The sequence below is a fragment of the Podarcis liolepis genome (assembly GCF_965112155.1).
Source record: "Podarcis liolepis genome assembly, chromosome: 18".
In the NCBI taxonomy this organism is placed as follows: domain Eukaryota; kingdom Metazoa; phylum Chordata; class Lepidosauria; order Squamata; family Lacertidae; genus Podarcis; species Podarcis liolepis.
The window spans coordinates 6,540,667-6,553,614 of record NC_139572.1 but is presented as its reverse complement, the minus strand read 5'-3'; the positions used below and the strand labels follow the sequence as shown (position 1 = coordinate 6,553,614).

The 12,948-nt window shown below is 49.0% G+C and overlaps 1 protein-coding gene across 1 annotated transcript in view; it reads right to left on the bottom strand.

The window, feature by feature from the left end:
- Positions 1-3,034: 3,034 nt before the first annotated feature.
- LOC310697343 (excitatory amino acid transporter 5-like) overlaps positions 3,035-12,948 on the bottom strand; it is a 38,262-nt gene continuing 28,348 nt past the window's right edge. The window contains exons 8-12 of the mRNA XM_083483920.1: positions 12,456-12,689; positions 10,682-10,876; positions 8,536-8,670; positions 4,903-5,002; positions 3,035-3,773 (exon numbers count right to left, since the gene is read on the bottom strand). Of these exons, the coding sequence (XP_083340046.1) occupies positions 3,651-3,773; positions 4,903-5,002; positions 8,536-8,670; positions 10,682-10,876; positions 12,456-12,689 (787 nt within the window). The 3' untranslated portion in view covers positions 3,035-3,650. The remainder of the gene's footprint in view (positions 3,774-4,902; positions 5,003-8,535; positions 8,671-10,681; positions 10,877-12,455; positions 12,690-12,948) is intronic.

The following is a 12,948-nucleotide window of genomic DNA, read 5'->3' as shown; positions in this document are numbered from 1 at the left end:
CCCCCCCAAAAAAAAAACCAGAGTCCTTTTTGTTGGGGATAATTCAGGTGGAAATTCTCAGGTGTCAAAAAAGACTATTTTTGTATGCCACTACTGCGGCCCGTGTTTTGTTAGCCCCAAAATGGAAAACGAGCAAGGTCCCAACTAAAGAATGGCAACTTAAGCTGACATAATATGTGCAGATTGCGGACTTAACATATAGAATAAAAGAACAAGAAGAACATATGTTTAGAGAAGATTTGAAAAAGTTTATTGAATATATGGGGGGAAATTGTGTACGCTTGAAAATGCTGGCAGCATTAAGATAAATTCAACAGTGTAAATACGTTTTAATGGATATAATAATGGAATACTGAATGGTATGGTTTCTGTAAAAATGCAGGGATTTATGATATGTAAAATGAACCATGGAAAGAGAAGGGAAGTCACTGACATTTTAAGGTTGTTTAATGAATATTTTAAATTGTAAAATAGAAAACTTAATAAAAATTATTTAAAAAGAGCAAAATACCACTTGTATTAGCTTGTGTGATTTCCGTTCCTGATCTCCGAAGAATGTGCAAATTGCGGAAATGTCCGTTTCCGCTTCTGGCAGAATTCTGTGACCTCCCCAGTGAACCCTGAGATTCTTAGGGAGCTGAATTCTGTGGCTGCATTCTCCAGCCTTTGTGTGCACCTTTGCAGAATTGCAGCAAGGTTACACATCCCTGGTTACACTCTTTTCTACTGTAGAATTAGAGCTGAGAAGCTTCTACAATCCAACTCTTTGAGCCAGTTTTCAATAAACAAATATATTTTCTTACCTCACATTTCATTTTATCCGGGGCTTCTTCCAACTACGTAGTCAAGTTCAACACCAGTTTTGTTTTAGGCACTCCTGAACCATTTGGCCCCTCCTCTTAAAACAAAACAAAAAACCCCAAAACATACCTTCTGTGTTTGCATACTCAGGCCCCAAAGCACTGTACTGTTAAAGAGCACATCCTACCACTCTGAGCAGTCATAGCTTCCTGCAAGGAATCCTGGGAAATGTTGTTTGTTAAGGATGCTGAGAGTCCTTCAGAGACCCCCTTATTCTTCTCGCAGAGCTACGATTCTGAGATTTCCTGTCTAAAAAGTCGTCTGCCTGAAAGAATAAAGGGCTACTTGTGAAGAGATGCTTCCTCGCGAGGAGACACAACTCAAATAGCTCTGGTGGCCAATCAGCTGTACCTATGGATAAAAACCTTTAGTCCTGGGGAAAGCTGCCGGAACAATTTCCATATGCCTTGCTGGAAACCTGATTTCCACGTTTGCATGACCTTGGCCTGTGACTGGGCTTCATTGACCCAAACCAACATGACCTGACCTTGCTCTCTGGACCATCCTGTAAGTGGACTCTTGACTCCTGGCATCCTTATCCCCCTCTGAAGCAGGGCGCTCTGCCCCCCTCTCCGCAAACATATCGCAATAAAAATCATCCAGCCTTTCGGGTTCTTCTGGGAAACTCTGGCCCTTGTTGTCCAAGCAGAGGAGAATCCTTAGAGCCAAGTGAGAAACCTCAGCTCAGCAGGGAGAAGACGTTTTATCTCTCTAGAAGAAAACAGATCCATAAAGACAACTGCTACATTTGAAAAAAACACATTTTATTTTGTTTCAAAAGCTTCTTTGTACAATTCCCCTCTCCCTTTGCATGGCCCGCATGCAGGTTTTTAATGTACATTTTTGTCCCGAAGCAGCAAAAGCCCAGCTTTTTCACTCTTCCTTTTATCTCCTTACACAGGTGGGGGCGGGGGCCACACAACTGGCTCATTCCATAGACTCGCTAAGTATTAGACGTTTTTGCCAATGAACTGCTCTGGATTACTCCCTGTGTCCCAAAGGGGCCCTCAGTTTTGCTCAGATCTAACTTCTTAAAAATTAAAAGTTCCAAGTAAAAAGAAAACATGAACACAGGGGACAAGGCCCTGAGAGTTTCCTGAGCCTCTCACATTATATAATACCAGCTGCAACCTTTTAAAGTCAATATGACTTCCAAACCTCCTTAGCTAGATAAGCACTTGGTCTCTTTTATCCTAAGGAAATTATAACCTAGTAAAAGGTAAAGGACCCCTGGACGGTTAAGTCCAGTCAAAGGCGACTATGGGGTTGCGGCGCTCATCTCGCTTTCAGGTCGAGGGAGCCGGCGTTTGTCCGCAGACAGCTTTCCAGGTCATGTGGCCAGCAGGACTAAACCGCTTCTGGTGCAACGGGACACCGTGACGGAAACCAGAGCGCACGGAAACGCCGTTTACCTCCGCGCGGGAGCAGTACCTATTTATCTACTTGCACTTTGATGTGCTTTTGAACTGCTAGGCTGGCAGGAACTGGGACGGAGCAATGGGAGCTCACCGTGTTGTGGGGATTCGAACCGCCGGCCTTCTGATTGGCAAGCCGAAGAGGCTCAGTGGTTCAGACCACAGTGCCTAGTTAGAGATGCTAGCAAGATGTGACTTGGGGAAATTCCATCCTGCTGTCTGTCTGGGCAGAGCTGAAAGCAGTTGTCAACAGGCTTCCTTAAACCCTTTATCCTTTTAAAGTGTGCGTCGTTAAACTATGAAACCTGCTGTCATAGGAGGCAGCGATGGCCAAAAACCTCTATGGCTTTAAAAGAGGATTTCGAGAAATTCATGGAGGAGAGGGCTATCTAAGGCTACTGCTGCCGCACTTGGAAGCGGCTATGCTTTTGAATGAGTGCTGTTGGAAAACACAGGAGGGGAAGTTACAGATAGGTAGCCGTGTTGGTCTGCCATAGTCAAAATAAAAAAATTCCTTCCAGTAGCACCTTAAAGACCAACTAAGTTAGTTCTTGGTATGAGCTTTCGTGTGCATGCACACTTCTTCAGATACACTGAAACAGAAGTTGCCAGACCCTTCTATATAGTGAGAAGGTGGGGAGGGGTATTACTCAGAAGGGTGGTGGGAATGGGAGATTGGCAGGTAGCTGAGATGAGCCTGTTGACGACTCTTAACGACTAATAGGTCTTACAGGAAAAGGCAAGGGGTGAGAAGGAGGGGACGGTTGCTCTCATGCTTGAATCCCACTTGCGGATTTCCCTGCCGGCGTCTGGTTGGCTGCTGTGAAAAAAGGATGCTGCAATAGATGGACCACCTGGCTCCTTTTACATCTTCTTCACGGGAGGCCCATGTCCCAGGCCAAATGCTTTGAGGTGGGGTGGGGGGCAAGCAGTCTTACTGCACTTCTTTCCTGCTGACGGACTTCTAAGTTGGGCGTCTGCAGGGGAAGGTCCGAAGCTGAGCGGCAGAGCGTCTTGCTTCGCACGCACAAAGGTCTCGGGTTCAACCCTGGCTTCTCCTAATAGGCTGGGAAACAGGAAGTGCTGTTTGCCAGCTTCCCACAGGCAGCTGGCTGGCTGCTGTGAGACTAGACGGGCCGCTAGCCTGGCCCAGCAGGCTTTTCTCATGCTCTTATTCGTGCAAGAGGAGGTCTTCACGCCGTGGCACTTTTGTGTCGTTCCGAGCTTCTTCTTCACAGCGCATCTCTCTCTCTGCCGTGTTTGTGCGCGATGAGGCCCTTGTCCGGTGGGACACTCAGAGGGTCGAGCCGCTGCAACAGGCACCTTCTTCGCACTGACCTGCCTTCCTTCCCAGGAGCAGGTGGGCTGCAGGTATCACACCTGACAGATGTTGTAGTTTTTCTGCTCAGCTAAAACCTCTCCGATCACTTCCATCACGTGGTCGTTGGAAGCAGATGTCCCCCTCAAGGCTGGTTTTTCTTCGTTGTTCTCGGGATCCTGTAGGGAAGTGAGAAGCAAAATGCAGGTACTGAGACGAACTAGCTCTGAATTCAATTCAGTCCACATTTTTAAAGCGTACAAGCCAAATCTTTTTCTTTTGAAACAATGTGCAAACCGAAATGCAGACGTCCTTTAAAATTCTGCACTCCTTCAGCCAAGTAATCGGTACAGAAATGTACAAACAAGGGCAACGCGTGCATATAAATGCACATCTTTGTGAAAATATCATACAAAACTGGGGGAAATCATTCTGCAAAAACTTTTATTAGTCAAAACCCTGTTTTTTAAAAGTAAACGGCCTTGGTCCAGTATATCTGAAGGAGCGTCTCCACCCCCATCGTTCTGCCCGGACGCTGAGGTCCAGCGCCGAGGGCCTTCTGGCGGTTCCCTCACTGCGAGAAGCCAAGTTACAGGGAACCAGACAGAGGGCCTTCTCGGTAGTGGCGCCCGCCCTGTGGAAAGCCCTCCCACCAGATGTCAAAGAGAACAACAACTACCAGACTTTTAGAAGACATCTGAAGGCAGCCCCGTTTAGGGAAGCTTTTAATGTTTGATGTATTACAGTATTTTAATATTCTTTTGGAAGCCGCCCAGAGTGGCTGGGGAAGCCCAGCCAGATGGGCGGGGTATAAATAAATAAATAAATAAATAATAATAATAATAATAATAATAATAATAATAATTATGTTTTGCGCTAAGAAGCTGACGAACGGCCATGAGGACTTTTTAAGCAAATCACAAATTATTGTGGGAATGTGGAGAACTGAGTTTAAGATTGGAAAAAATGAGAATTTTTGAAAAACAAACCTGATCGATTTGTCCTTCCTTACCCCTCCCTCTCACCCGACTCCTTAACTGACTTTCTGATATGTTTGGATGTACAGTGGTACCTCTAGTTACGAACTTAAGTCGTTCTGGAGGTACGTTCTTAACCTGAAACCATTCTTAACCTGAGGTATCTATTTAGCTAATGGGGCCTCCCGCTGCCGCCAGCACGCAGTTTCTGTTCTCATCCTGGGGCAAAGTTCTTAACCCGAGGTACTATACTTCCGGGTTAGCGGAGTTTGTAACCTGAAATGTTTGTAACCCGATGTACCACTGTAACCGCTTCTCAAGTGACACATACTTTGCCTGGTTTCGGAGCAAAATCTTTCCGACAGACGTGGGCTATGATTCCTGCTGCCAGCGCATCTCCCAAGACGTTGGTCATTGTGCGTAATCGGTCCCTAGATGATGTGGGGGACAAACAGAATGGGGTTGGAAACCAATTCAAAGAAGAGGTTCACATGGTCAGTCAGGCTGTCCTTCTCATTTCTCCGCAGCTTTGTGTTCAAAGACAGGGGTCAGCAAACTTTTTCAGCAGGGGGCCGGTCCACTGTCCCTCATACCTTGTGGGGGGGCCGGACTATATTTTGAAGGGGGGGGGGAAATGAACAAATTCCTATGCCCCACAAATAACCCAGAGATGCATTTTAAATAAAAGCACACATTCTGCTCATGTAAAAAACACCAGGCAGGCCCCACAAATAACCCAGAAATGCATTTTAAATAAAAGGACACATTATATTCATGTAAAAACACGCTGATTCCCGGACCGTCCACGGGCCGGATTGAGAAGGCAATTGGGCCGCATCCGGCCCCTGGGTCTTAGGTTGCCCACCCCTGTTCAAAGAGGACCACCTGCAATTTTCCATCTGAAGCTGTTTTCCAAATGGGTGAGCGATCATAGAATCGCAGAATTGTAGAGCTGGAAGGGACCCTGTGGATCATTTAGTCCATCTCCCTGCAATGTAGGGATATGCAGTTGTCCCATATGGGGATCAAACTTGCAACTGCCTTTAGTTCTGAAAATCTGAGCCCTTCCTGGGACTGTGTGCTCTATTCACAGAGCAGACCCACTGCAAGCAATGGCCTGCAGTCCATCGTGGTCATTAATACCAGTGGGTCTCCTCTCCGTAGGACTAACACTGGGTACATCTAGATCATCTAGATCAAGGGAAGTAATAGTGCCACTGTATTCTGCTCTGGTCAGACCTCACCTGGAGTACTGTGTCCAGTTCTGGGCACCACAGTTCAAGAAGGACACTGACAAACTGGAACGTGTCCAGAGGAGGGCAACCAAAATGGTCAAAGGCCTGGAAACGATGCCTTATGAGGAACGGCTAAGGGAGCTGGGCATGTTTAGTCTGGAGAAGAGGAGGTGAAGGGGTGATATGATAGCCATATTCAAATATATAAAAGGATGTCACATAGAGGAGGGAGAAAGGTTGTTTTCTGCTGCTCCAGAGAAGCGGACACGGAGCAATGGATCCAAACTACAAGAAAGAAGATTCCACCTAAACATTAGGAAGAACTTCCTGACAGTAAGAGCTGTTTGACAGTGGAATTTGCTGCCAAGGAGTGTGGTGGAGTCTCCTACTTTGGAGGTCTTTAAGCAGAGGCTTGACAACCATATGTCAGGAGTGCTCTGATGGTGTTTCCTGCTTGGCAGGGGGTTGGACTCGATGGCCCTTGTGGTCTCTTCCAACTCTATGATTCTATGATTCTACAATCCCATCTCTTTTGCTCTTTTTCCTTGGTTGAGTTGTGATTACTGTGCTTATTCTGATTTATTACCTGGCCTTCACCTTGAGGCCCCAGGTTGCGCTACAACAATTTGAAATGCAGTATTGAAAACGGTTTAAAGCAAGCTGCAATCACAGTAAGGGGGTGGAACCTTAAAATGTATATCTCAAGTGTCAACAGTCAGGGTAAGGGAGCATGTCTTCAGCATGCAACAGGAATGGCAAGGGAATGCAACTCCACCCAAGCTTATTAGGGTTAATAATAATAAATTTTATTTATATCCCGCCCTCCCCAGCCGAAGCCGGGCTCAGGGTGGCTAACAACAATAAAACAGTTCAACAGTACAACACAAAACAACACTCTAAAATCATTCATTATAAAATTAATTCAAATCAAACCAATGGCAGCCATTGGGCCAGAGCTCCGCGAAGATTGCCGAGGGAGGGAGTCAGGCTGTGCCCTGGCCAAAGGCCTGGTGGAACAGCTCTGTCTTGCAGGCCCTGCGGAAAGATGTCAAGTCCCTCCCTAGTCTCTTGTGACAGAGCGTTCCACCAGATCAGTGCCATAGCCGAAAAAGCCCTGGTTCCGTTTTTATATGGTAGGACACAGCCTTTCTCAAGCTTGAGCCCCCAGATGTTGATGGACTACAACTCCCATCACCCCAGAGCCCTGGTCCTGCTAGCTGGGGATGATGGGAGTTGTAGTCAAACATCTGGGGACCCAAGATTGAGAAAGGCTGCAGCAGGACATTAAATGAAGCCAGCTCACTCACCCTGCCAACTCTGGGGTTTTTTGTCAACTTGCGGGCATGTGGTTTTGCCAAATCCCCCTATTAGCAATACACTGGTTTGCGAACGTGATTTGTGCGTGATGCACGTTCGCAACCCGCGTCTGCGGCGATTTGGCGCTTCTGCGCATGAGCAAAGTGCAATTTAGCGCTTCTGCGCATGCGCGACTGCCGAAACCCAGAAGTAACCCGTTCCGGTACTTCCGAGTTTCAGCGGTCCGTAACCCGAAAAAACACAACCTGAAGCATCTGTAACCCGAGGTATGACAGTACAATTTTAGATATAGCCTTAAGACTACAGTGGTACCTCGGGTTAAGAACTTAATTCGTTCCGGAGGTCCGTTCTTAACCTGAAACTGTTCTTAACCTGAGGTACCACTTTAGCTAATGGGGCCTCCCGCTGCCACCACACGATTTCTGTTCTCATCCTGAAGCAAAGTTCTGAACCCGAGGTACTATGTGATGGCCTGGGAATCCGATTCAGAGGCTGAACCGGAGGAATCCCAGCCTGCACAGGAGTCCCCGCCTCCAGGGCCGGCTGAACTGGGGCAGGGCCTTGAGTCTGAGGCGCCTGCACCTGTGCCGGATCCTCAGGAGCAGGCACCAGGTGAATCCACTCTGGCTCCAGAGGTGGTTGAGGACTCAGTGCCTACAGGTGAGTCTCCCCCTGGGCCCAGTAACCCTTCAGCCTCTCCTGAACTGCAGAGGCTCAGGGCGGAGAGGCGGAGGGAACTGGTTTCTCCCAGGAGGAGTGCTTGCCTTAAGGCCAGGGGAGGCGGGTCTCCTGGGGGCTGGGACCGCACCTGGCCTCAGAGAAGATAAAGGCCAGTCAGCCCGGTCCCAGGTTGCGGGAGCAGCGTCATTGTTGAGTACCTGTTCCTGCCCAGACCCAGACCTGACCCTCCAGTGTTCCTGTCCCCGCCCGGCTTCCTGCTTCGGACGTCACCCCGCTCCTTGTGAACTGTTTCCAGGCTAGTGACCCAGGACCGGACTTTGACTACGCCAACGGTAACCTTCCCCCCGGGACCAGCACATACTATTTCTGGGTTAGCGGAGTCTGTAACCTGAAGCGTATGTAACCTGAAGCGTCTGTAACCAGAGGTACCACTGTATGAGGCCAGAGTAAGAGCCTGCTGGATGAGGCCAATGGCCCACCTAGTCCAGCATCATGTTCTCACAGCAGCCAACCAGATGCCTGCGGGAAACCTGCAAGCGGAACATGAGCACAAGAGCCCTTCTCCTCCGGCGGCTTCCAGCAACTGGTATTTGAAAGCACTGCTGCCTCCCAGCTGTGGAGGCAGAGCATAGCCTTGTGGCTAGTAGCCCTCGACAGCCCTCTCCCCCATGGATTTGTCTACTCAATCTATATCCAAACATGGCACACCAATGGAGTAAAGAGCAACTCACAAGGCCCAGTCGACAGCGATGATCAGGGTGATGTCTTCCGTGGGGAGGCCGACAGAGGTCAACACGATGACCATGGTAACAAGGCCCGACTGGGGGATCCCGGCTGCCCCGATGCTTGCCGCTGTGGCCGTGATGCTGCAAGAAGAGGAGAAGCAGAGTGCTGTTGCTCTGGGGACAGGGCAGCTTTCCCAACCATTGCAGATGCCATATAGACTGGTGATGGCCAAACTTGGCCCTCCAGGTGTTTTGGGACTACAACTCCCATCATCCCTAGCTAACAGGACCAGTGGTCAGGGATGGTGGGAATTGTAGTCCCCAAAATAGCTGGAGGGCCAAGTTTGGCCATCACTGATATAGACGAATGGTCAGAAACTTTCAGTAGCCCCCGGTGATTTCCACTTAGCGCTTTCTGCATCGTCTCAGCAATCCTTACAGCTGAACCGGCCAAGTAGCATTGCCCCCATTTTACAGATGGCATTGGGGGGAAGTTAAGTCTGAAAGGCAGCAGCTGGCCTAAGCAGGGACGACCCCAGCCATGAGGCAAGCTGAGACTGCCTCAGGCGGCAGAATCCTCAGGGGCAGCAGATCCCAATGGAGATTGTTATTCAGGGCCGGCCCACCCAAGAGGCAAGGCGAGATGACTGCCTCAGGCGGCAGGATCTGCCGGGGCAGGAGTTCCCGGTGTCAATCTTTCTTTCCCTTACTTGTTCCTGATGTAGATCTTCCCTCACCCCTTCTTCCCTGGCAGGGTGGCAGGGGAGGGGATGCCATTTTGGGGTCTGACTTAGGTGCCAAAATTTTCTTGGGCTGGCCCTGGGCCTAAGCCACTAGAAAGGTCCATAAAAACTGGTCTGCTGCATCAGGGCAAAGGCAAATTCAGCATTCAGTTCTCACGGTAGCCACCCGGCTTGTAAGGCCCAAAAACAATGTCTCCCATCTGCAAACTCCAGGAACGGGCATTCAGAGGCATGCTGGTGGGCAATACAGCCATCAACAATACTAGCTGCCTGGACCCTGGTTTTAACTGGCTACAGGTTCATCAGTTAAAACATTTATCGACACATCAAATTTTGCCAAGCAAACTTAAGGTGAATTAAGTTCATCTTCTGGCAGAACTTCACATGATTTCTAGTTGAAGTTGAAGTTCAGAACAAGATTGTAAGTGTTGTGGGGAATCAGCAATTCATATTCTATTGTGTGTGCATTTTGAGGTTTTCATAGTCCTCTTACATAGGTTTTTTTCTGCTTCAGATTCTTTGGGCCTTTAAGCTTAAAGATTGCGAAAATAAACGAAGCCATTCACATTTCATGTTTTCTCAGTCTACCTAACTATATTTTATACTGCACACTGGAACATTATTATTTTATACTACACATTGGAACATTTTGGGGGGGGCGGAGGGGGCAAGGATGGATTTTTTCCTAACCTGAGAAAGTTCATTTGGATTAACTTGAACTAAACTATCTTGCTTTGTAAAAGGACGAACTGTTAACAGGAACAACGTAGTTCATTTTTGGAAAGGATGAACTTGAATTAGGTCTTTTTTTTAAAAAAAGGACTTTCTAAGCACTGGGTCACCACCATATAAAATAAAGAAGACTGGCAAAACATAACAAATACAGTGGTACCTCGCAAGACGAAAAATGCGCAAGACGAAATAGTTTTTCATTTTTTGAGTTGCTTCGCAAGACGAATTTCCCTATGGGCTTGCTTCGCAAGACGAAAAACGAAAAAAACGAAAACGTCTTGCAAGTTTGTTTTCTTTTTCTTAAAACCGTTAATACCCAGGGTGACTTCGAGGAGCAACTCATAGCACGCGGTGTGGTAGCCTTTTTTGAGGTTTCTGAAGACTTTGGTGATTTTGAAGACTTTGGGAAACCGTGGTTCGCAAGACGAAGAAAATCGCAAGACGAAAAAACTCGCAGAACGAATTAATTTCGTCTTGTGAGACACCACTGTATGGCAAGAAAGCCACACTCTTGCCTTTTCTCGACACTTGTCATGAAAAGTGCATGGTCTCAATCACAATGTCTAAACTTTCTTTCCTTCTTTCTTTCTTTCTTTCTTTCTTTCTTTCTTTCTTTCTTTCTTCTGCTTCAGTTACAAAGGCCAGAGGGGGGATATGAAAGAAGGAAGTGGATTTACCTGATGGTTATGATCTGCCCAAAGTCCAGGTCGTATTCGTTGACCTGCGCGATAAAGATGGCTGCTACTGCCTCATAAAGCGCAGTCCCGTCCATGTTGATGGTTGCCCCGACCGGGAGGACAAACCTGGCTATCCGCCTGTCAATCCCGTTGTTTTCTAAAAGACACTTCAGGGTGATGGGCAGCGTGGCTGAGCTGCGAGGGAAAAGCGACGCTAGTTAGCAAGACACAGGTGTTTCCGTGGGGAGGCTCTGTAACCTCCCTGTTCCCTAAGGTGCAACTAACTAGACAACACTAGGCATATTGGTTTGGGATCAAATAAGGCCACAAAGTTATTGGTTATGGCTGTGAAGGTTTGGCCATAGGCGTTGTGGCAAGCAACTGCGTATGCCACTCCCGATCGGCTGCTGGGAGTGTTACTAAGGGTGAAGCCAGTGGGAGGACGGACGCCCTATGACCTACATCAAATAGGGGTGTCCCCCAGGTGGTCTCCGTTGGAGGAGCAGTATGGCCCTAGCCCCTGTCTGGGCATCGGACAGGAGCCACTCCTCCTGGATCCTTTTAACAGGATACCCTTACCCATGGAGAAGCAGGTGGAGGCTACAACCTCCCCCTCCCCCAACCAAGACTAGGCTGACCCAAGACTAGGCTTACCGCCTTTCAGTGAGAGAGAGGCCGAAAGGCCCCGCAAGCTGGGAATTTTTCCTTGCACTGGGCGTGGGGCCATAGGCGCCGACTCCATGGGGCCTGAGGGAGCCCGAGCCCCCTCAAAAATTTGTTTGGGGGGCTCTGCCCCCCCAATAATCTCAGGCGCCCCTCCAGCAGAGCGCCACCGCCGCCCCTCCCCCAGCCCCAAATGCACAGGGTCGGGCTGCATGCCTCCTGCCCTCCCTCCTGAGCAAAAGCTCCACCCAATTTCCTTCGGAGCTGATTAATAGGCGCAGCACGCTCTCCCCTATTCGCTCACGAGGAGGCAGCGCCACTTTATCTGCATATTCATGAGCTTATTTATTATTCATGAGCTTTCCCGGCCCCCCCAAATATTTTTTATAAGTCCGCGCCCCTGCGTGGGGCCAAGCGCTACTACTGGTCAGTTGGCTCTGTGCCCACCCTCTGATCCCTACTGCCGTTGGCAAATCTGTTGGCAGGAGGACGATCTGGCTTGCAATAGGCTGGTTCACAGAGGAGACCCAAGGCCCATCCGCAAAGCCGCCCACCCAAGAAGGGGCAAACAGATTTTTAAACCAGCTGTGCGTACACCATACACACACGGCGTGTGTGTGTCCGTCCGTCCCCACCAGGAATCCTGGGAACTGTAGTTTTTAAAGGGTGCTGGGAATGATAGCTCTGCAAGGGGTAAACTGCAGTTCCAAGGATTATTTCAGGTTCAGGAAGAAGAACCCAGGGAATCTCCTCCTCCTGCACCAACCAGCTCCCCCCCCCCTGGTCTCCCAGAACATGCAGAGAAATGAAAAGAGCAGAACAGAGGTTAGTTGTGTGCAGATACTGTTGAGACTGAATGGGGAAAACCCTCGAGGGGAGAAGCCTTAGAGAGAGGGGTGGGAAGGCGGGGACCTTCAGTCCACGCAACAGCTTCACTGGGGCAAGACCTCCTGGGAAGAGTTGCTGAGACCACTAGGCCTGAGCTCTGTGGTTGGCTTCCTTGAATAAAGATTTAACTTCACTGGCCTCGGGGGGTTTGCCATTTGTGTTGTTGACCTGTTGACCAGCCCTGAGACCACATTACTCCTTAAGAGTCTCCTGCACTTCTTACCTGGACGACGTTGCCAGAGCGATGAGCAGGGCTTGGAGAATCCCCCGGATGAAGGAGAATGGGTTCTTCTTGGTGATGAGCACAAACAGCAGAGGCAGGAAGCAGAGGCCATGGATGGCCAAGCCAGTCACGACAGTCATGGCATAGAGGCCGAGCTTCTTCCCAATCGTGGAGGGGTCTTCCATCTCCAAGATCTTCCCGGCTATCAAGAAGACGATGCCGAACGGGAAATACCTGCAGCAGCACAAAACGGGCAAGCTCAGGATTGGTGGCATAGCTGTCAAGTGTCCCTTATTTGAAGGGACAGTCCCTTATTCCAGTGCCATGTCCCGCTGCTGTCCCTTATTGATGGATGTCCCTTAAATGTCCCTTAAATGATGTCCCTTAAATTTCAAAGGAAGCAGCTCCTCTCCCTCCCTCCCTGCCGGCCAGGGAGGAGGGAGGCTCCAACTGTGTTGCTTGGCTGTGTTGCTCACCCAATAAGAAGTCTAAA